Genomic DNA, 20128 nt, shown 5'->3' on the forward strand with positions numbered 1-20128 from the left:
ATTTTCAGCCCCCTCCCTCACACCCCACCTTCCCTGGGTCCCCTTTAATCACCATCTCCCTCCTCCCATCATAGGTTGTCACATCAGATGTCACTTGTTTACAAAGTGTACAGCAGAAGCAGAAAAGATTTCTAGACTCAAGGAAGTGAATCTTTACTTTCAGGTATCATGAGAAAGGCAAGAAATACTTTTGAAAAACCCTTCTTAGTGCCCCTTAAACTGCACTGCAGTGTCCAGGCCCGGGAATGAAACCCCCTCCCCCGGCGGGACAGGCAGGTGACCATGCAGCACCCACTCTAGCCCAGAGTCTTTTCACTTCACAGGCCAGGTAAACAGTCAAACTCGGGCCCTTCCCTTTCCCCTCAAACATCAAAAGCTTATACATCATCATTTAGAGTTTATTTAGCCCAGTGGTGCAATGGCAGAGGAGCCCGTGTGGGATCCCCAACTCCTGGATCACACCAATCATCACTTTGCAGGTCAGAAAAGTCAAGACATTAGACCCTGAAGTCCCTGGTTGCTCTGATGTACTAGGGATGCAGGGCGCAGGCTGGCTGGGCGGCTGCGCAGAAGGAACCCCGGGTGGTCTCTGCGCGCGCACAGGGTGGTGAGCAGCTCAGCTGGGTGGCGTCCGGCTATGAATAGGATCCTGGGCTGGCTCCCAGGACGCCCCTCCACTCTTGTCCCCTCCCGGGAAGATGACTGTGGCGTACGTCACAGGCATGGAGCTGGTCAGGACCTTAGGAGGCAGAGGGGGCGATGAGGAGGGGGCTGGGGCCGGGGCGTTCCGTGATGGGGGCTCAAGAGGTAGGCTGGAATAGGTGGTATTGTCAAAGGAAGGCGGCGAGTCAAGCCTAACATATGGTATGTCCGACGGCACATCTACAGCCAGCCGAGAGTCATCGATGTGGACCACCGAGGAGGGCACCTGTGACAAAAGCAGGCAAATCAGGCAAAGAGAGCGCCTTCCTCAGCCCCAGTTCCTGGGGGGCGAGGCCCAGGACCACGCTGCACCTGTCTCTCAAATCCTATGTCAGTGGGCAAGAGGGCTTCTTGTAGATTTGCAAGACCCAACTTTTCCCCAAAATTTGGGAGGGTGTGATACCAAGGTGGGAATGTGGGACCATTCGTGCCAAGTTTGCAGCATTTAGGAAGACAGTTGGACCCCGATGGTCCCAGTCCTCTCTCCACCCCACCAACCTGGGACCTCTCAGCGGGCATGGCAGGTGGAGGGCCTGGGGACACTGGCCGGGAGAGGCCTCCCTCTTACCATGCCTGGAGCTCCGCTGCTCTGGGATTGGCCGGAGACGCCAAGTCCGTTCCCTGGCAAGACAGAGGACAGCCGCAGTCTGCTTCCTGTGCTGGCTCCAAGCCCACCCCCACTCCCTTCAGAAACCTCTTTTCCAGTCCAAACCTCTTTTCACCTTCCCCACTCCCACCACTGAACCCTCCCCACCCCCCCCCCACCCCCCAGCCTGCCCTCCTCTCCCCACCTACTTACTGCTTCCACAGCTCCTGCCCAAACCTGCCTGGACACCACCCCTAGCTACAGAAGCCCTTTCCCCACCTCTCCAGTCCCTTGTCCCCAATCCCACTCTCCCACCCTTTCCAGTTCCTGTCCTTCCCCAGACGGGCTCCCACCGATCTCCTTCCTCCTCTCCCTGCCCCCCTCCCCTCAGCCATGGAAATTCTAGGGCCCCAGGGGGGCCCCTGCCAGTGCCCAGACAAGCCCCTCTGTAGGGAGCAGGCCTGGATTCCTGGCCATGTCTGCAAGACTGGCTGACAGGCCCAGGGGGTCATGCTGGGTAAGAAAATGGACCGCTACCTACCTTTCCTTTTGGCCATCACAGCAAACAGCACCACTGCCACCACCAGCAAGCCCAGCAGGAGCACAGAGCCCCAGACCAAGGGGATGCTGTGGGACAGGACGCAAAGGGACAGGTGAGCTTGGCCCTGGACCTAGCTGGGAGCTGCTGGCCAGGGTGGGGTTCTCAGCCCCGGCTGGGAGGAGGCTCCGGGAACGGAGTGAGGCCGGCAGGCCCAGGGGGGGCAGAATAGAGACCCATCATCAAGGGGTCTATGCTGGCTGAAGCCCCCATGGGGTGGAGGGGCCATCGTTGAACGGGAATAGAGAGATCTGTGTGTCTGTCTGTCTAGCTGCCTGGTCAGAAGTTCCCCAGGAAAGGAAGGAAGCGTAAGGCTTCTCTTTGATTTACTCTGGGACTGTAAACAAGCCAGGCCTTCATACCCCCCCACCCCACCCCCATCCCAGCCACGCAGACACCTTTCCATCAGTACCTCTTCTCATGCTGGCTGGGCTCCAGGGGGCTGGCACTGCCTGAGGGGCCTGAGGAGGGATCTTCAGTCCCACCACCAACCTTGGAGGACTCCTCTTCCTCCCCTTCCTCTGTCTGGTCAGGAGCTGAGTCAGAAGGAATATCAGTGAGCGCAGACCCACTGTGCGCAGGGTTCAGGGGCCTGTTGAGGTCTGAGCACTGGGGGTGGAGCTGAGGAAGGAGAGGTCTCCAGTCAGAAACACGAAGAAGGGGCTCGGGTATTGCTTAGGGGCCGGCACTCTGACTGGGAACCTGCCCACTCTCCCCCTGCACCAGCCCCCACCCGCTTCCCTGCATTGCTCTGAAGGGGCTCAGCACAGCCTGCTAGGCCCCTCCACACCCCCGCCACCACATGGCCCCCCGCAGGCCCACTGCGCCCTGGCCTGGGCTCTGCCCTCGGGCCTGAGGCACTCCAGGGTCAGCCCTAACGTGATACATGCCCGCTGACCCTGGCTGAGGGACTTGCTTGGACCCTGAGACTCGGTTTGGTGACAAAGCTTCTGTCACCTCCAACGTGCCCCGCTGCTGACTGAGGGACTCGGGGTTGGCTTCTCTGGTCCTGAAGATCTGTCTGGGATGGGAGCCTCGCCCTGCTCTCAGGAGAGTCACCATTCCTACTCCCCACCTCAGGCCAAACAGGGAGCGGAGGTGCTGAGGCCCCAGCCTGGCTGCATATGTCCTGCTCTCCTTGTGCCTGTTCAGCCACCGTGGATGGGCCTCCCTGCTGCCCTGCGTCTTCCCTGGATACCAGGCCCCACCTGCCCGCCTGTCATCCATCCTCTATGCCACTGCAGGTCCCGCCTCCCTGCCCCTCTTCCGGTGCCTCTCCTCCTGTCACCACTGAGGACCTACAACCTTTAGTTCCCAGACCCCAGCGTGTCAAGGAAGGGAAGAGACAAAGATGACAAGAATTAACAGGAGTGTATTTATAATAGAAACAGTAATCGTGGACGCCAGAGAGGAGGGCTTCTCATGGCAACTGGGCCCATCCTCTTAATTACCAGGCAGGGAAAACCAGAGAAGGGACTGTGCCTTTCTTAGTTTTGTTGTTTGGGGGTCGGGCACAGATTACTTGAGAAAAGAAAGACCTGGAAGGGAAATCGTCACCATCCACAAGGGACATTTAGTAGCCGTCTCTGCTCAGCAGCCAGCTGACCATTTCTCTCCAGAACAACAGCCTTTACTGGGGGAACATTTTAACACTTCGAAATTCTCTTTAAATGAATGCTTAGACATTAGATAGTTGTGGGCTGTGTGAATTAAATCTATAAAAATGAAGTGCTTTCCATACTGAAATGAGGGTTGAGACTATTACCTAGATATTAATGACGCGTTTCCCATCTTGAAGACTGAATGGGTTGAGGTGGTGGGGGCCGTGCATGCACCCTGCCTGTAGGTGAGCAGGCGAGGGGTGCTCAGTGAGGACTTACTAAATTAGTAAGGTAGGAATTCAGTCGTCTTTAGGCCAACAAACCCATTATTACAAGAATAAAAAAAAAAGAAAACCACTGGATTTTATAAAAGGGCAATTCAAGTTGATATGCCCAAATTAAAACTTTGTTTAAAATATTTCTAAGGGAAAAAAAATAGCGTCAAATAGATTGGGGATGCTGGCCGAGAGGGCCAAGGCCTCGGGTGGAGAGAGGCCCTGCCTTCCTGGGGAGGGGCTGCACTTGGCTGTTTTATCTCAGGCCTCTCACACAGCTTGGTTTCCGTTCCTGCAGAGCTGTCAGAGGGACGCCTCCTCCCCAGTCCTCTCCCCCTGAGGCCCCCACCCCCCAAGAGCCTCAGAGCCGCAGGTGGGAGCGGGGAGGGCAGGTCAGAGGGGCAGTGGCAGCTGGGCTCACTCACCGGCAGGGAGCACGTGCAGGGCCACCCTGTGCACCGTCTGGGGCCCGGCGGCGCCCTCCACCACGCAGCGGTACTCCCCCGCGTCCTCCTGGGCCAGCTCGACCATCTCCACCTGGAGCAGGCCGCTCCCCATGTCCGTGAGGAAGGTCCGGCGGTGCCCTGGAGCTCTGCGATCCACCGCTGAGGACACCAAGGGCTGGCACCCCGCCGGCAACAACCGGCACCACACCTTCCGAGCCTTTCTGTCCTGGGGTCGGTAGAGACAGTGCACCCGAATGGAGCCCCCCACCGTCGCCTGCAGCACCTCGGGGAGGCTGCCAGCTGAGCCTTGGCCTAGGGAAGGGAAGGGTGTGGAAATGTTAGGCAGGAGTTGGGGGACCTTCCCAGCCCACCCACTGGCATAGGGGCCCAGGGACCCAGAGGTCCACCTTCTGGGCCCCTACACACGTTAAAGCTGCCATAATAATGCCGATTATTTCTAAGCATGGAACAGAGTCCATGGGGCCCACAGTGCAGCTCCTGAGCCTTACCTGCTAGTCCCAGGAGCAGCAGCAGGAGCAGCCTGGGAACCATAGCTGGGCAGGGAGGTGTCCGCTCCTGGGCTGGCCTGGCACTGACACAGCGTTCCCCTGGGGCAGGAAACATCTGCCTCGGACAGTCACGTGGGGTTCTCAGTGCCCGTGGGTGGGGGGCAGACACTGGTGGACCCCCCCACGGGTGGGGGTAAGGAGTCTTTTAAACTCTGGTTGGTTCAGTGCTCAGGAGCGGACCCTGTGGGCAGGGCCGGGTAAGGCAGGGCCGGGCCCAGCTAAGGAGTAAGGTGGGGATATCAAGGCAACTGGAGAGCATTAGAGAAAGAGAGAGGCGACCTCCGGGGTCTTCCAAACAGAATCTGGGGGTCGGGGCTGTGAAGGAGGGAGGCAGTGTCCTACCCAAGGTCCAAGGCCCTCTGACACTAGATTCTCTGTGAGTGTCCCCACCCAAGCTTTCAGGAGACTGTCCTTCTGTGGCCCCGCCTCACAGCAGGAAGGCCCACCTTGGTGATGGGCCGGCCTATCTTTGTTCAACTGGGTGCTCTCGGGACCCTTTCAACTTGCACCGCGGTTCTTCAGTCCTGGGAATTGCATTATTTCTTTGATGATTACTTCTCTGTTTCTGTCTCCTCCTGTTTCCCTAGAACTCTTTAATTAGGTGGATATGGAACCTGATGCATTCATTGCATTCTCATCTCCTTCTCTCTGATTTTCCACCTTTTTTGTCCATTTTTTTCTGATTTCTGGAAGATAGTCTCACCTTTTTCTTCCATCCCTTCTATTATTAGCTTTTTAATTTTTGTTTTTTAGTGTTCTTAATTCACAAGATTTCTTACTCTCCAAGCATTTCTTGTTTATAGCTTATTTTTGTTTCAGGAATACACTATCCTCTCTGTGGAGGAGAACATTCTCTACAAAGATTTCCCTGTTTCTGCCTGGTCTGGGCCTGCTGAGCGAGGGCACCCGCCAGGCGTGCTCAGGGTCACTGCGTAGTAAACATGCCTGAGACAGTGTCTCAGCTCCAGCAGGGTTTGCTTCCACCCTTCCGCTCCCTCCCTGGGAAAGGCAGGGTTGTTTTGTTTAAATATTATTTTTCAATTGCAGTTTACATTCCATATTATTTTGTAGCCAGGTGGCTACTTGTTTTGTTCTCTTAATGGGAGAGGACCCTGGGGCTCAGAGGAATTAAGGAACTTGCTTAAAGTTTCTTAGTAGGAGGCACAGCTGAAGTTTGAAACCAAAGTATCTGACCCCCTTCAGTCCAGGGTGACCCCCAGAGAGTCCAAGGCAGGAGATCCCAATGGCAAGGAGAGATTCCCCTGCGCCCCACTACCAGGCATGCCACCTGGGGAGAAGCCTCACTGCCATCTCATGAGCACTGTGCCCAGGAAGGGGCGGCCAGGAGGCAGAACCAGGCTTCATTCGGTCTCCACCCAGTCTTGACCACCGTCCTGCCTGGGGACATGAGGAAGTCTCACGTGCCCCTGAGTCAGAAGGCCAGGGAACACAGACAGACGAGCAGAGTCGCCTCACTGGGGCCTGGGCGGGGCCGGGCAGGGTTCTGAGGCCGCCTCAGGGATGCAAAGCCCCGGGCGCCCAGCCCCGGTTAGCGGCCAAGCGGCCAGGTGGCCGCAGCCCAGCGCCGGGGAGGCCTGCTGAGGGTGCGCACGACCCGGGCCTTCCCCCTCTTCCTGGCAGCCCACCGGGGAAGCCTCGCAGTTTCCCTTCGCTCTTGGCCTGGCGGGCGGTGCGTACAGAAGAGAGAGATGAGGCCGCTTCCTCACCTCCAGCACGTGCTGCTCAGGTGCCGCCTCCGGCCGCCTTTGGAGTTGCCCAGCCGCCCCGCTGCACGCCCCACCCCCCCCACCGCTGGCTGACTTGTCCACTGCCTGCCTCCTCTCTCCTCCCAGACAACGCTCGCTCCGTGTCCCCAGTGCCTAGACTAGTCCTGGCGGAGAAAAGACCTGCTGAGTAGGTACACGAATGAATGAGTAGGACTGAGCTGGAGGGGAGGGCACCTGGAACGCCGAGTGAAATTTGGATTTCCAGGCTCTGCTGGGGACTTCTCCCTCGTGAGCCTCAGTTTCCCTTCTGTACGATGAAGGTCTTCGATCAGTAGCTTCTGGTTCTGGTGCACTGCCCTCTATGACTCAAGTCCCCGTTGGTCGCTCCTCTGGGGGGGATGTGACGTGATGAAAGCAGAGCTCCAGGGAGAAGACAGGGTGGGTGGGCTGGGAAGTAGATGGGGGGGGGGCCTGGGGCAGGCAGGCCAGTGATGGTCAGCAATAGTCGAGGGGAGGGGAGGGGAGGGGAGGGGAGGGGAGGGGAGGGGAGGGGAGGGGAGGGGAGGGGAGGGGAGGGGAGGAGAGGAGAGGAGAGGAGAGGAGAGGAGAGGAGAGGAGAGGAGAGGAGAGGAGAGGAGAGGAGAGGAGAGGAGAGGAGAGGAGAGGAGAGGAGAGGAGAGGAGAGGAGAGGAGAGGAGAGGAGAGGAGAGGAGAGGAGAGGAGAGGAGAGGAGAGGAGAGGAAGGCGGGATGCTAGAGAAACTGCAGAGGAGGAGGCAGGGCTTGGTCATTAGATCTAGAGAAGGGAGCGGGAAGAAAGAAAAGACTGGCCAGTTGGAGCCTCCGAGAACGGAGGCACGGGGTCCTAAGGTCCTAGGCCCCAATGAGCCAGCCCCTTTTCCTCATTGAAATTTATTCTCCCAGCCCTGAAGCAAAAGAGGAGACCTGCTCAGTGCCCAAAGCGATCCAGTTAAACATGAAGTTCTCGGTTTTATTTGTGAAAATGTTTGATGTCCAATGCCCCCCCCCCTCACACACACACACACACATCTCTGGGGCCAGGGCAAGCAGAGTACAGGCAAAGTGGCGTTTTGCCAAAGGGGAACCGGGAGTCTTGATGGCTGAGGGCAAGTGCGCAGGCGGGGTGGTCCCTGCAGATCTCTCCAGGGCCTGTCGTCTCAGGTCCACTCCTCTCAGGTGCCTGTCAGCCCTGCAACACACGGAGTCCTCACCCCGCCCCCCAGCCCCCCTCGCCCTCTCTGCCCGTCCACCCCCGGCCACACTGTGCTCTCCACGCTCACCTGTCACAGTCTGGAGCTGGTCACCGGGGTCCTGGCCACAGTCAGGCCCACTGGCGGGGGCTGTCCCCCGTTTCTGCCTATGCCAGGCCACAGCCCAGAGGGCGCCGACGGCTAGAAGCTTGTTGAGAAAGACGCAGGCCAGGAGGAAAAGGGTGGAAGTCGGTGGAAAGTGGATCTCGTTTCTCCAGAGGCTCCTTGGAGAAACAAGGAGAGCATGTGGGAGGCCTCGAGGTGGCCTCAGAGAAGGATGGAAGACACCAGGAGCTTCCTGGGGCTCAGGGTACCCTCCATCCAGCACCACCCCTGGGATGGAGCTCTGTGGGGCGTGGGAAGCCTGTGTTCAGGAGACCTGGGTTCCAGGCATGGGTCTGCCTGCTGAGCACATTTAAACGCATCACCTTCCTTGGCTGAACAGTTTCTGCCTTCATGATGGTGTGATGTGGGGGGGAGAAGGGGGGGGCACGGGTGTGCTCCATGGGTATACTACCAAGGTTTAATACCAGTACACAGACATGAACCATCAGAACCGATTCTGGTCCCATCAAAGGAGCAGATCTGGGGACCCCAGCTTTGTACTAAAGCACTAAAACATTCGTTGTTGCTGAGTTGTGGGCATGTCCTAGGGCCGCCAGGGGAGGTGCAAGGGGTGACCATTCAGGAGTCTTGGAGGTGCAGCTATTCACGAACTGTTATGAAAGAATTTCAATATTTTAGCAGCTGGCACAGTCATACCAACACGCACTGGCTGGTTGGAAGGCTGTTTAGACAGGACCATATCCAGGACCTTTCAAGCTCTAACTGCCTTGGAATGTGTAGTCCTGGGACCCGCAGTCTTCACCCCATACCTGGGCTCTGCAGGGTAGGAGTCTGCCAGGGATCTTCTGGAAGACCTGTCACTGTACCTGGAGATGCTTTGCTCCACCTGGGAGTCCTCAAAGCTCGGGGACTCCTCCGGGATCCAGACCTCACCGGGGTCCTGGCGATCAAGAGGGTCTGTGGGAGACAGAGCCGGTGACCTTGCACCCCTCCCAGTCAAGGTGGGGAGAAACCTCGCTGGGTGGAGTGAGGCCTGTGGGCTCCAGCCCTGTGTGGATCAAGTTGTTAACTCCCTGAGCCTCAGTTTCCTCTCCTGTGGAGTGGGGCAATAGGTAACAGCTCCTCAATAATAGTGTGGTGGATTCAGCAGAAGCATCCTTTGCAGTGCCTACCACCTCCTAAGATGGGAGCTCAGTAACTGTGACTCCCGCCCTCCCATCTCTCAGGGTTTTTGGGATCACATGGAATAATGGGGGTATTTGAGAGTCCTGTGTAAGCTGCCAAGCTGTCTCTACCAGCTATGGATTATTATTATTATTACTTTTATTATTATTATTAGTTTTCTGCCACCCTCGGAGGAGTTGCCTGAGCCTTAGACCCTGATAGGGCTGAAATTTTGTGTCCCCTCACCCCCTACTTTCTCTTCCTACTTAGAAAGGTGGTGAAAGCGGGGCTTGGGGTCTAGGGCAGGCAGCCTCCCTAAGCTCCCCACCTTAGAGGATACTAGGCTGGAACCTCATTTCCATGGAAAGGGCCATGTTGGGGGAGGATCTGGGAAAGAAGACAGAAGGGGGTGATAACACCAGATCTCTCCTTTAGGACACGATCAGTCCTGGAGACCCAGGCAGAGGCTTCCCTGGAGGGCCCCCCCGTGCCAAGCTCAGGGTGGAGAGGCCCTCCCCGCCCTGTGTCACTCAGGCAAGCTCGGAATAAGGCTGCCCAGCAGTTAGCAGCAGGGGCCTGGGGGAAGGCTGTCACTTACCCCCAGCTCTTTAATTCTGTCATCTCCTGTGAGCCTCACGGGAGCCCTGTGGGGCCAGCAGGACTGACTGCATCATCTCCACTTAAAGATGAGGAATTAGAGTCCCAGAAAGGTGACGCATGTTGCCCAGGGACACAAGCAGTTCCTGTCTAAGGCTGTTTTTCTGTACCTGGTTGGTGTTTAATTTATGTTGGTAGGTGCATTGGGTGGTTGGGTGAGGGAATAAATGAATCTCCTCCAACTCCTTCCAGACCCCCCACAGTGTTCACATCCCAGCTGATGGGAACAGATAAAGCTGTTTGGGGAAGCAGGCCCACAGGGAGCTCAGACAATGCCTTGTGCGACTTAGGGACGGGTCCCCTCCCTACAGGTGATGCGGTCCTGCAGGGAGCACAGCCTGGACAGAGGCATTGGGTGGGATTCTGGCCTCCTGTGCAGTAAGCAACCTGCACGACCACCCTCAGAGGAGGCACAAGTTCTACAACGGGGGTTTCCCAGGGTCCCCGGAGGCCCAGAGTGTGGTCATAAGCACAGCCACCAAAGACATGAGCCCCAACCCAAGGAGGGGCCAGGGTGCTGCCAGCTGCCCACTCACCAGCCAGGACCTCCACCAGGACTTTCCTGAGAGTGTCGGCCTCGCTACCATCGAGGCTCTGGCACTGGTAGAGGCCAGCGTCCTGGGCTTGAAGATTCTTCAGCGTAATGGTGAGCGTGCCGCCCAGCGCATCATCCTTGATGACCGTGCTCCCATTCCGCATGTTCAGGAAGGACAGCAGCCACGAACTGTGGGTGCTGACCACCCGCCGGCACGGCTCCTCTGCACCCAGCTGGCGGCACCAGGCTTTGCGCCTCCGCCAGTGCTTGAAGGGGTCATAGGGGCAGGAGACCCGCAGGGACTGGCCTGCCAGGCCCTGGAACACTGTGGTGTTGAGGCCTCTGGACAGTTCTGGGGAGGAGACATTCTTTCACTCTTTCATTCATGTACTAAATATTTATTGAACACCTACTTTCTATTGAGACAGAAATCCTGCTCTTAAGGAGCTCAGGTTCTTATAGAAGCTGGAAGAAGGTGGCACAGCCAGGGCATGTGTTTACGGGAAGTTGGAAACCATGAAACCTGGGTCCCAGGTCTGGCTCTCTCATCGCTGGACTTGCTGAACATCGTTGCAGAAGTAACTGACCCTCTCTGGGCCTGTTTCCAAAGACACCTGATCTTGAAGTTCTCTCCAGTTCCATTCGCACATCTTCTCCCGATCACACGGAAACAAGGCCTCTCCTCACCCCCCTCCATCTCAAGAGAGAAGGGCTAGTGACGGTCTCAGGCCTGTGGCTGGTTCCGCAGGGGCTGGGCACCCCTCCCGGCCTGGCCACACTTGTTCCTCTGGCGCTGCCCACGCTGGTACCGGCTCTGCATTCTGCGCTCTCTGACTTTTAGCTTCCAGCTTCCCTATTTCTGTGGCTTTGTTCCCCTTTCAGGATGGACCCTTCTCAGAGCTATTTTGGGGGAGACATGAGGCTGCTATTTTGGGGTCCTCCTTGGGGTGGGGAGATGGGCTCAGAGCACCAATCTACTCCCAAGGCAGGGGTTGCAGGGGAATCACCCAGATTCCCCTCTGCCTCAGTTTCCCCTCTTGGTCCCCTTCTGTCACCCCATCTTCAACCAGGGGTGATAGAAACTTGACAGATAGGATTGGGGAGCTGGCGGCCTGCCTTTTGGAACCAGAGAGTCATGGTGAGCAGTGGCCCCTCCACATGCCATCCCACCCATCCCCCTGCTTCCAGCACCTTCCTCCACTCCCCCCCCCCCCCCCAGCTGCAGGAGCCAGGTTCCACTGGGCCCACCTCCTCTCACCCAGGTTTGCCTATTGCTCTGGGAAAAGGCAGTTGTGTGCATGAACCGGGGGTGTCAATCCCCCCGGCTCAATGACAGAAATATTTAGTCCCCTCGCCTATATCCAGGGCTGAGGACAAGAGGACCTTCTGAGCATGAGAGGGGGCACCCAAAGGACGAAGCTTCTCGGTCTGCGTCCTCTCCTCCCTCCCACCCTGCCGCTCCTCTGAGGCTGGTCTTATGCTTCAGGGCTCTTGCCAATGCCCCTGAAACTGCCCCCAGCTACTAGCTAGTAATGGAGGTGCCACCATCAGAACCCCTTCCTTTCCCACGTGGGAAATCCACCAGCCTTTACACCTGCAGGCACGTGAGTCTGGCGGTGGGTCCTGACAGCGGGGAGGGAGGGCCGGCGGGCAGGACGTGGGGCGGGTGGGCAGAGAGGGGTGCAGGACGTGTGTGCGAGGACTTCAGCCTCCTTCAGCTCAGTGCCCCCCCCCCCCCGCCTCCTGCTATATACTCAAGGGAGGGAAAGGAAGGAAGCCAGCCGCAGGAGAGGGAGGGGATCCTACCTGTGACAAAGAGCAGGATGAGCAACCAGAGAGGCTCCATGTCACCCTTCCCTTGCAGAGGGCAGATGCAGGGTGCCTTGTGCAAGATCTCTTTCCCTTGAGTTGCAGAAAGGAGAGGGTCAGGCTGGTCAGGCGCTGCTCGCAGGAACCCGCTCCTGGGGATTGAGCAATAGTCGGGACTGGAGTCTGGCTTTATGATTCAGGGAGGGGTTGTGGGGAGGGGAGGGGAGGGGAGGGGAGGGGAGGGGAGGGGAGGGGAGGGGAGGGGAGGGGAGGGGAGGGGAGGGGAGGGGAGGGGAGGGGAGGGGAGGGGAGAGGAGAGGAGAGGAGAGGAGAGGAGAGGAGAGGAGAGGAGAGGAGAGGAGAGGAGAGGAGAGGAGAGGAGAGGAGAGGAGAGGAGAGGAGAGGAGAGGAGAGGAGAGGAGAGGAGAGGAGAGGAGAGGAGAGGAGGAGCTGCTGTAGCCTGGAAGCAGGAGGCTGAGGATCTCAGAGCTCCGAGAGGCCAGCCCTCCATCTGTGCCAGCCAAGGTCATCCCTCATGGCCGGGGCCAGGCAGGGTCCGAGGCTGCAGAGTCTAGCCCGGGACTGCTGTCCTCACAGCCGTGTTCAGACCCTCCGGCGGCCCTGCCCGCCATCCTCTGGTTCCAGCCTTGCAAGGGACGGAGAATAGTTTCTCCTCTTGGAAGAAGCCGGGGCCCTCACCCAGCCCCTTCTAGTCCTTCCTTGGGCTCGCGTCCCTGGAGTGGGCCAGCGGTAAAGCACACAGCTCCGGAGCCAGGCTTTGTGGCTTCAGGTCCCTTTTTACCCACCTCCTGTGTGCACGGCCTGTACGCCCACAGCCTCTGTCTCAGTTCCTGTGTCTGTACAATGGGAATAGTAACTGCGTAGAGGCCTAGTGGGAGCATAGCATGATTTCCACAGGCAGAGCGCTTTAGAGCAGGGCCTGGCACACAGCAAGCACTCAACACGATTGACTAGTGCCATTATCCTAGTCAGCAGGGGAAGAAAGAAAGGGCTGTCCGTGAGAGAGAGGATTTTCTCTGTCACCCAGAGTCTCCTGCCCAAGTTTGGCCTCCCCTGCACAGTTGGGTGCCTCCTGTGGGCACATGCTCCCACGGCCATTATTTTGTGCACACACACACCTTGAGCTCCCCACCATCCTATGGGACAAGACAGGACAGGACATTTTCTGGAGATCTTGAGGTGGAGTTGCTTTCTCCCCAGGTGCGGGTCCCCAGAAGGGTGATCCAGGCACAGGGTCCTGCAAATGCGAAGGCACAAAGGTGTGAAAGGGCCTGTGAGTCAGGAGGCGGGGGGCAAAGCAACTCCCAGGGGCAGGAAGTTGAGTCGTGCTGGCGGAAGTAGCAGGAGAGGCAAGCAGTCTGATCTGTTATTTCATTCATTTATTCTTCCATATTTACTAACCATGTGGACAGGGAATGCATGGGCTCGATCCCCGGCTGGGGCGCATACCGGAGGCAACCGACTGATATTTCTCTTGCATTGGCATTTCTCTCTCTCTCTCCTTCTCTTTCTCCCCCTTCCTCTCTCTAAATTAATAAAAACAAAACGAAACAAAAGAAAAAACATATCCTTAGGTGAGGATTTAAAACAAAAAATCCCATGAACCTTTATCTGACTTTCTGGCCCATTTATGCTCCATTTGGACCCCTCCCTCTCACTTCCTTTCTACCTGAAGAAAGGGTCCTTTTTCTTGCTTTAAACCTTCTATCAAAGGGCAGGCACCAAGAAATCTTTACTAATTCCTCGCAGCACGTGCATATCAAGTGTTCTCATCTTTTGGTTGTGCTAATTTGTGGTTCAATTCCCTGTTCCTCACACCTGAGCACGGGAATATTTAGGCACCGCCCCACTCCCAAGCACAGGGTCCTTCCTTTCTCTTTGCCAAACCTGAGGTCCCAGTTGCCTGCCACCTCATATTTGGGCCCAGAGGTCTCTTTCCCTCTGTCATTATATCTGAATGCCATCGTTCACCAAGGCATGCATTTAACCTCCATGAACGTGCCAGTCACGGTGCTCAGGAGCCCAGGTCACTTGGAGACCCAGTACTCCCAGATATGACGGTGACCATCCGGAAGCCTCAGAACCAGGAGCACGACCCGACACATGAAGTGGTCCTGATGTCTAACTTTGGCTGAAACTTCCCAGCTGCCTTGTCAGAATGCCTGGAGGTTGCCTAGGAAATTCCTGATAGCAGCTGTTGCAAACTGTTACCTTCCTCAAGCACACACTTCTACCCACACCCCTCTCCCTTCCCCAAGAATAAGTCAGCTTCGTCACCCTCTTCCCCACCCTCCCCCTCTTTCCGACCCTCCATCAACCTCTCATTCCCAGTCCAGCCAACACAGCAGCCAGAGAGGTGCCAGAGTCTAGTCAGGACCACAGCCAGTCCCTAGGCCTGGGGCCTCCGGGAAGGGTGCAGCTGGGACAGCTGGCAGGGGAACCACTCCGACTACCCGGACCCTCAGCCCAACCTGGGAAAGTCCCTCCCATCGCTGCCTGAGAAATGGGCTTGAGAGAGTAGTTCCTGGTGTCCCCTGACCCTTGGCCACCAACCTCAAACACCAGAGCCTACAAATGCCGTTTTCTGAGGAGACTTCCCTTTCCCAGTTTCCTCTTTGGTTTTGTCTTGATTTTAATTGATCTCACCTTCCTGGACCCAAACCCCTGCCTTCAAGCCCCAACCTCTCTCTCACCTCTGACCCCTGCAGACTGACCTTCTCCCATCTCTCTACGTGTTTGGGCTGTCACTCTCTGGCACTTCCAGTTGAGGCAGTTCCCCATTCTTAGCATCTTATATTTTCTAATTGAGGAAAATATAAGATGCCCTTGTCCAAGGCCAATGACTCCTCTTCTCAGGGCAGGACATCTCCCAGGAAGTGAGTGACAGAGCAGGGACCCAGGCACTAAACCTGGTACAAGACGTCACAGGCACCACCCAGCTGAGACACAAGCATAGGGGCTCTCACCTGCTGCCTGATTGGACCAGGGCTGGTCGCCTTTCCAGTTGTGCCCACCTAAGTGTGGCAGGTAACCCTGGGGAAATTGCCCGGGGTGTGCAGGTGGGACGCTCGGCTGCCGAGTAACTGTTGATAACCTGATGCCTGACATCTACTTAACAAAGCGCTCGTACAGCTTGAGGCTGATCATTTCAACACTAGGTCTGTAAAAACTATCTAACGTTTCTAAATTTTTAAATCTCTGCTTGAAATTTTTTGGCAAGCTGATCAAATTGTGCACCCAATAACTTGCCTCTAGGACTATATGTTTTCTACCCTAATCTGGGCACAGATGATAACCCCAGAGCTCCTGTGGGCATGTCAGAAACTGAACTTTAAAAGGGTTTTGTGGGGACTGGAAGGCTGAGAGGGACAGAAACTACAGGGTAGGGGTTAAGCACACAGGCTTTGGGTCATTGCCGATCTGTGCTCAAGCCCAGCTGTCATTTACCAGCTGGGTGGCCCTGGGCAAGTTTCCTAGCTCTCTAGGCCGCTCCACTCTCTGGGTATGTAAGGTTATGGCACATTGTTAAGGGCTCAAAAAAGTAGCTAGTGTTATTTTCTTCCCTCTTTAATGTATTTTTCTTGAAAATTTTTCTTTCTCCTGCCTGTCTTCACTCCCAAATTCCATTTCCTTTTCCAAGATGATCCCTCTCTCTCCCCCCCTCTCCCCTCCCAGCTCCCTTTCTCCCTCCCTCTCTTCCCCCCTCTCTCTGTCTCTCTCCCTCCCTCCCTCTCTCCCTCTCTCTCCCTCCCTCCCTCCCTCTCTCCCTCTCTCTTTCTTTCCCTCTCTCTCTTTTCTCCCCTCTCTACCCCCTCTCTCTCTCTGTCTCCCCAATCCCCAGGAGCTCGCTTTCTTACCTACATCCTCTCTCTTCCTCTTCAACGCCTTCCCCCCCCAGCCCTGCCTGGCCACATTCACGTGGGCACAGTCTCAGCTGCCCTGAAGCCCTCACCGGTCCCCGAGTCCCCTTCAGTGATCGTCGGGTACTATTGTTTTGCTTTCACACTGCTCGTCCACCCCCTGAGTCTGATCCCTCGATCCCTCGACGTCACCGATGGCTTCCTTCCAGCCCTCCTCCCCTTGGCCTCCTGCTGCCCCTGATGTCCTTGACCACTGTGCCGACCGTCCTTGAGTCCTGCCCCCCCCCTCCAGCCCATGCTGTGGCTGCTCAGCCCTGCTCGGTCCCGGTCCCGGGGAGAGCGGCTCCTCTGGACCCCAGGCCCAGGCCCCAGCCCCCGGCCCACTGCTCGGTCTGAGCTCAGGGGGATGCTGGCGAGGGTCCGAAGGCGGCTGCTTCCTCTGTAGCCTGGGCTCCTGCAGGCGCCCCTTTTCCACAGCGGCAGCAACACCGGTCTCTCTCCCTGTTCTTTCAGGTTTGGGGTGTTAACTGCTCCTGATCTTCACGCATCATGATCCCTTGCCGGTTCCCTCATCCTTGCCCACGCTCTGTAAAGAACCCCGTTAAAATGATCAGCGACTGAACCCTTGTGTGTGTACATCTGTCCTGGGAGGGGACAGGCCTGCCGTTGCCCCCTCCTTTTCGGCATTCCTGTTACTCTTCCAGAAAGGAACGGCTGGAAAGCCTGAAGCGCCTTCAGGGTGCATTCATTTATTCCACACGTATGTTCCACACACTGGCCATGCGCAGGCACCATGCTAGATGCTGGGAAGGTGCAATAAACAGGAGAGGCGCTGCCTCTTTGTCATCGGACGGGGCAGTGAGGTTGTTATTGTCCATCTGTCGCAGCTGGATGCTAGGAAGTCAACGCTGTGGGTTTGCGGAGTAAAGGGGGCCCTCAGATGAGTCATCAGAGAGAGTTTGGGCCACATATGGCCACCTCAGCCAAAAAAGACACATCTGGGCATCTGATCTGAGCGTGAGCTGAGAAGTCAGGATGCCCAGGAGGGTGGAAGTGGGGACCCAGCCTTTGACCCCAGAGACTGCACTCTGAAGCTTGCTCTTGCCCTGGCTGGGAGCACAGTGCCTTAGAGGGTGGTTAGAGAACGGCCGCCTTTCTGAAGAGAAAGACAGCACTTTCTCCAGGGAGAGGCTCACTCCGCTGGGCACTGAATGGGCCCGCAGGGTGGCACTGTTGCCCTGTAACGCCCTTGCCTGGGTGAGGTCACCAGTTCCCTCCCGGCACCCAGTGCGTGCAGGCGGTGCAACCCGGGCATCAGCAAGGAACTAAATCCCAAGGCCAGTGAGCGTCCAGGCCCGCCCTTTCTAGCAGCCTCTGACCACAAAACCCTTTAAAAGTTCAGTTGCTGAGTCATTGGCAGGAGCTCTGGAGTTACCATCTGTGCCCGGATTAGAGTAGAAAGCAAAGATAGTCCTAGAGACAAATTATTGGCCGCACAATTTGGTCAATTTTCCAGAAAAATTCAAGCAGGGATTTTAAAATCGCAATTTAGAAACATTAGATAGTTTTTACAGACCTAGTGTTGAAATGATCGATCTCAAGCCGTTCCCGCGCTTTAAGCAGATGACAGGCCTCGGGTTATCCAGTCACCTGGCAGCTGGAGCGTCCTACCAGCGCCCAGGCAAGCTGCCTGCCACACTGAGGTGGGCACACCTTGAAGGAAGAGTGTGTCTATTATAAGAATAACTATATTAAATGTGTTCAGCATTTAAAAAATCTTTTAAAAACAATATTGAATTCATTTTTATGTGAAAATATATATAAAAACTTACTCTAAAAACTTGAGTTGTCTGTACGTCAACCACTTAAAACACGTGAGCATTTATTGAGTGCTTACTATGTGCTAAACCTTGTTCTAAGCACTTCAAATGTGTTACTTCATTACCAATAAGGTAGGTAATATTGTGACTAAGATCAAGAGAAATGAAATACATTGTCCGGGATCACATAGCTAGTACAGATGGAAGTTAGATTTGGGTCTGAGTGGTCTGGCTCCAGAGCCAGTCCTCTGAGCAATTTCACTGAGTGGAATTTTCTTCCCCGGAGATAATCGCTGGTAATGTTTTGGTGTATGTTCCTCTAGTCTTTTGCCTGTGGTTACACACAGAGACACAAACACAAATGAGCTCAAGCTAAGTATAGTGATTCGTGGCTTACACTTTTCATTTAATCTATCCGGATCATCTTTCCAGATCGACCGCTACAGTTTTACTTCATTTTTGTAATGTCTACATAATATCCCTTGGTGTGGATATAGCATAAGCTATTCGATCAGCCTCCTATTAATGGATATTAAGAGAGTTTCTAAGAGCTGACTCTTGCAAATTGTGATAAGCATAACTTATTTTTGGAGAAAACATTACTGCATGGATTATTTTCACAGGACACTGATTAGTGTCTCTTAAAATGCTAAGGTTTTGTGGAGCATTGGGAATCGAAACTAAATACCTCAAAAGCTGTAATGAGCTTCAGCTTGTGATCCCCTCCTTTTGTGCTCCAAGGCCACGGTCATTGAGCAGAACCCACCTGGGGCCAGTCTCCTGCCCCACATCTCCAAACCATCCCCATAAACTCAAACATCTCAACTCCTAATATACAAGACTAAAATATCAGAGATAAGAGAGATGGAGGAGCCACACTTTCTCCAACTTCCGGCCCAGCTTCTTGATCTCTAAGTTTGTGGCCCTAGAGGACAGGACTTCAGTGCAGGCACTAACGACCACCAGCGGGTGGACAAAGGATGGGAGAGCCAGGAAAACTGGCTCGAGGAGAGATTTGATGGGGAGATGGGAGAAGGTAGCCATCAGGTACTGACAGCAAGATACGTGCGGACTTTGAAAATGTGCTCTTGTGTGTTTGCTTGAGGAACAGAGCCAAGCTTCGGCTTATTTCGATGACTTTGAGTTGGTGTCAGCCTGGATGTCCTCGAATGAAGCTCCTCGAAAGATGGGACCATTGTGAAGTCCAGCTTGTGTCTTGGCTACACATGTGGCAGCTGCAGTAGGGGGTTAAGAAGTTCTTGTTTTGAGAACTCCAGTAAGGATTCTGCGGAGAAAGAAGCTCGAGCAGGAGAAGAGGAGGTAGCCGTCGGGAAGGAGAAGACAGGCCGCCGTTCTGACCCTCGGAAGCTGCCCCGGGGTCTAGCATTTACATCAGCAACTTCTTTTTCACTATGTCGTGACTCTTGGAAGAGACTAAGTAGTTGTCCCCCAAACTGTTTCCTCTGAGAACACAGAGAGACTGTATCGTCCAGCCTCTCTTGCTGGTAAAGGTGGCCAAGTGACTGGGATCTGGAAGAAATGACATGTGCCCCTTCCAAGCCTGGCCCATAAAGCCTCCTGTGCAATCATGGATGTCCTCTCTCTCCCTCTCATTTGCCCCTCAGATGCCGAGCATCTGGTGGAGGGTTCTGGGGCACTAAGGACAACTAGTCGGAAAGAACCTGCATCCCTGAGTGACTGTGTGGAGCAGAGCTTCCTCACCAAGCCGTGCTGGGCTGTGACAGGAATGAGAAATAACCTTTTATTAGGTTTTGGCTTCTTTGTTACAGCAGCTCTCTTACCCTGACTGACGTACTGTGAGATGGTGGTATTTCTCCCACTTCTATGTTGCTGCTTCTCTTTTTCCTAACTATCCTTGTCTTTCGCTCATCACCTGAACAAAAATATATCCCAAGAGTCAGAGTTCCTCTGGCCACTTTACTCTGGGTCAGCAAGTGACCCCAAGTCCTCATCTCCCTTCTGAGCTGCAGACTCTCATCTCCAGCTGCTTAAGCTTAGCTGTCCTGCAGTTCTCGATGCTTCTAAACCTAAACTCATTACCTCGCTCCCCAAACTGGCTCTCTCTTCTAACTGTCCCTCTCACTGGCCACCAGGCTTCTCCTAGAGAGACTGGCGACACATCTCTGTGTTCCTCAATTCCTCCCTCTCACTCCCCTTCTCTTTCCCCCACCCACCCCCGATCCTCCATCGGCTGCTCTCATGACTTTAGCTCTCTCCTCCAGCTGAGTGGTACCCCCAGCCTCTTCTCTAAGCGGGCACCCCGGGCTATATCCACATCAACTCTTGTGTGGCCTTTTGCGATAGCTTTTTTTAAAATTAAGAAATGTTTTAAGCATACAGAAAAGTATAGAGAATAAAGCATCTACCTCTTGTGCCTATCAGCCAGCTTTGTCAAATCTAA

General features: G+C 55.4%; 2 protein-coding genes across 3 annotated transcripts; both read right to left on the minus strand.

The window, feature by feature from the left end:
• Nucleotides 1-131: 131 nt before the first annotated feature.
• Nucleotides 132-4799, minus strand: TREML1 (triggering receptor expressed on myeloid cells like 1). Its single transcript, XM_081140250.1, has 6 exons — nt 4718-4799; nt 4188-4520; nt 2299-2422; nt 1830-1915; nt 1271-1323; nt 132-928 (listed from the first exon to the last, which is right to left on the minus strand). The coding sequence occupies exons 1-6, from the start codon at nt 4758-4760 to the stop codon at nt 617-619; spliced, it is 951 nt and encodes a 316-aa protein (XP_080996376.1). The 5' UTR covers nt 4761-4799; the 3' UTR covers nt 132-616.
• A 2654-nt stretch (nt 4800-7453) lies between these two features.
• TREM2 (triggering receptor expressed on myeloid cells 2) lies at nt 7454-12164 on the minus strand. Of its 2 annotated transcripts, none has more exons than XM_081140083.1 (5): nt 12003-12164; nt 10198-10548; nt 8707-8797; nt 7805-7998; nt 7454-7713 (listed from the first exon to the last, which is right to left on the minus strand). In XM_081140083.1, the coding sequence occupies exons 1-5, from the start codon at nt 12040-12042 to the stop codon at nt 7697-7699; spliced, it is 693 nt and encodes a 230-aa protein (XP_080996209.1). In that variant the 5' UTR covers nt 12043-12164; the 3' UTR covers nt 7454-7696. The 2 variants fall into 2 exon arrangements, with proteins under 2 accessions (XP_080996209.1, XP_080996208.1); XM_081140082.1 differs by having other exon boundaries at nt 7470-7713; nt 8650-8797.
• Between the last annotated feature and the right edge of the window lie 7964 nt (nt 12165-20128).

Source organism: Miniopterus schreibersii, assembly GCF_964146895.1.
Source record: "Miniopterus schreibersii genome assembly, chromosome: 6".
Classification (NCBI taxonomy): domain Eukaryota; kingdom Metazoa; phylum Chordata; class Mammalia; order Chiroptera; family Miniopteridae; genus Miniopterus; species Miniopterus schreibersii.

What these genes read in the sequence shown, in the direction of transcription:
- TREML1 (XM_081140250.1), bottom strand. Translation starts at nt 4,760, where the DNA reads ATGGTTCCCAGGCTGCTCCTGCTGCTGCTCCTGGGACTAGCAG. An exon ending in GCTGCTCCTGGGACTAGCAG is followed by an intron (nt 4,521 to 4,717) that starts GTAAGGCTCAGG and finishes TCCCTTCCCTAG; the next exon opens with GCCAAGGCTCAGCTGGCAGC. An exon ending in CCCAGCCAGCATGAGAAGAG is followed by an intron (nt 1,916 to 2,298) that starts GTACTGATGGAA and finishes CCTGTCCCACAG; the next exon opens with CATCCCCTTGGTCTGGGGCT.
- TREM2 (XM_081140082.1), bottom strand. Translation starts at nt 12,042, where the DNA reads ATGGAGCCTCTCTGGTTGCTCATCCTGCTCTTTGTCACAG. An exon ending in CATCCTGCTCTTTGTCACAG is followed by an intron (nt 10,549 to 12,002) that starts GTAGGATCCCCT and finishes TCTCCTCCCCAG; the next exon opens with AACTGTCCAGAGGCCTCAAC. An exon ending in TCCTACCCTGCAGAGCCCAG is followed by an intron (nt 7,999 to 8,649) that starts GTATGGGGTGAA and finishes TGTTTCTCCAAG; the next exon opens with GAGCCTCTGGAGAAACGAGA.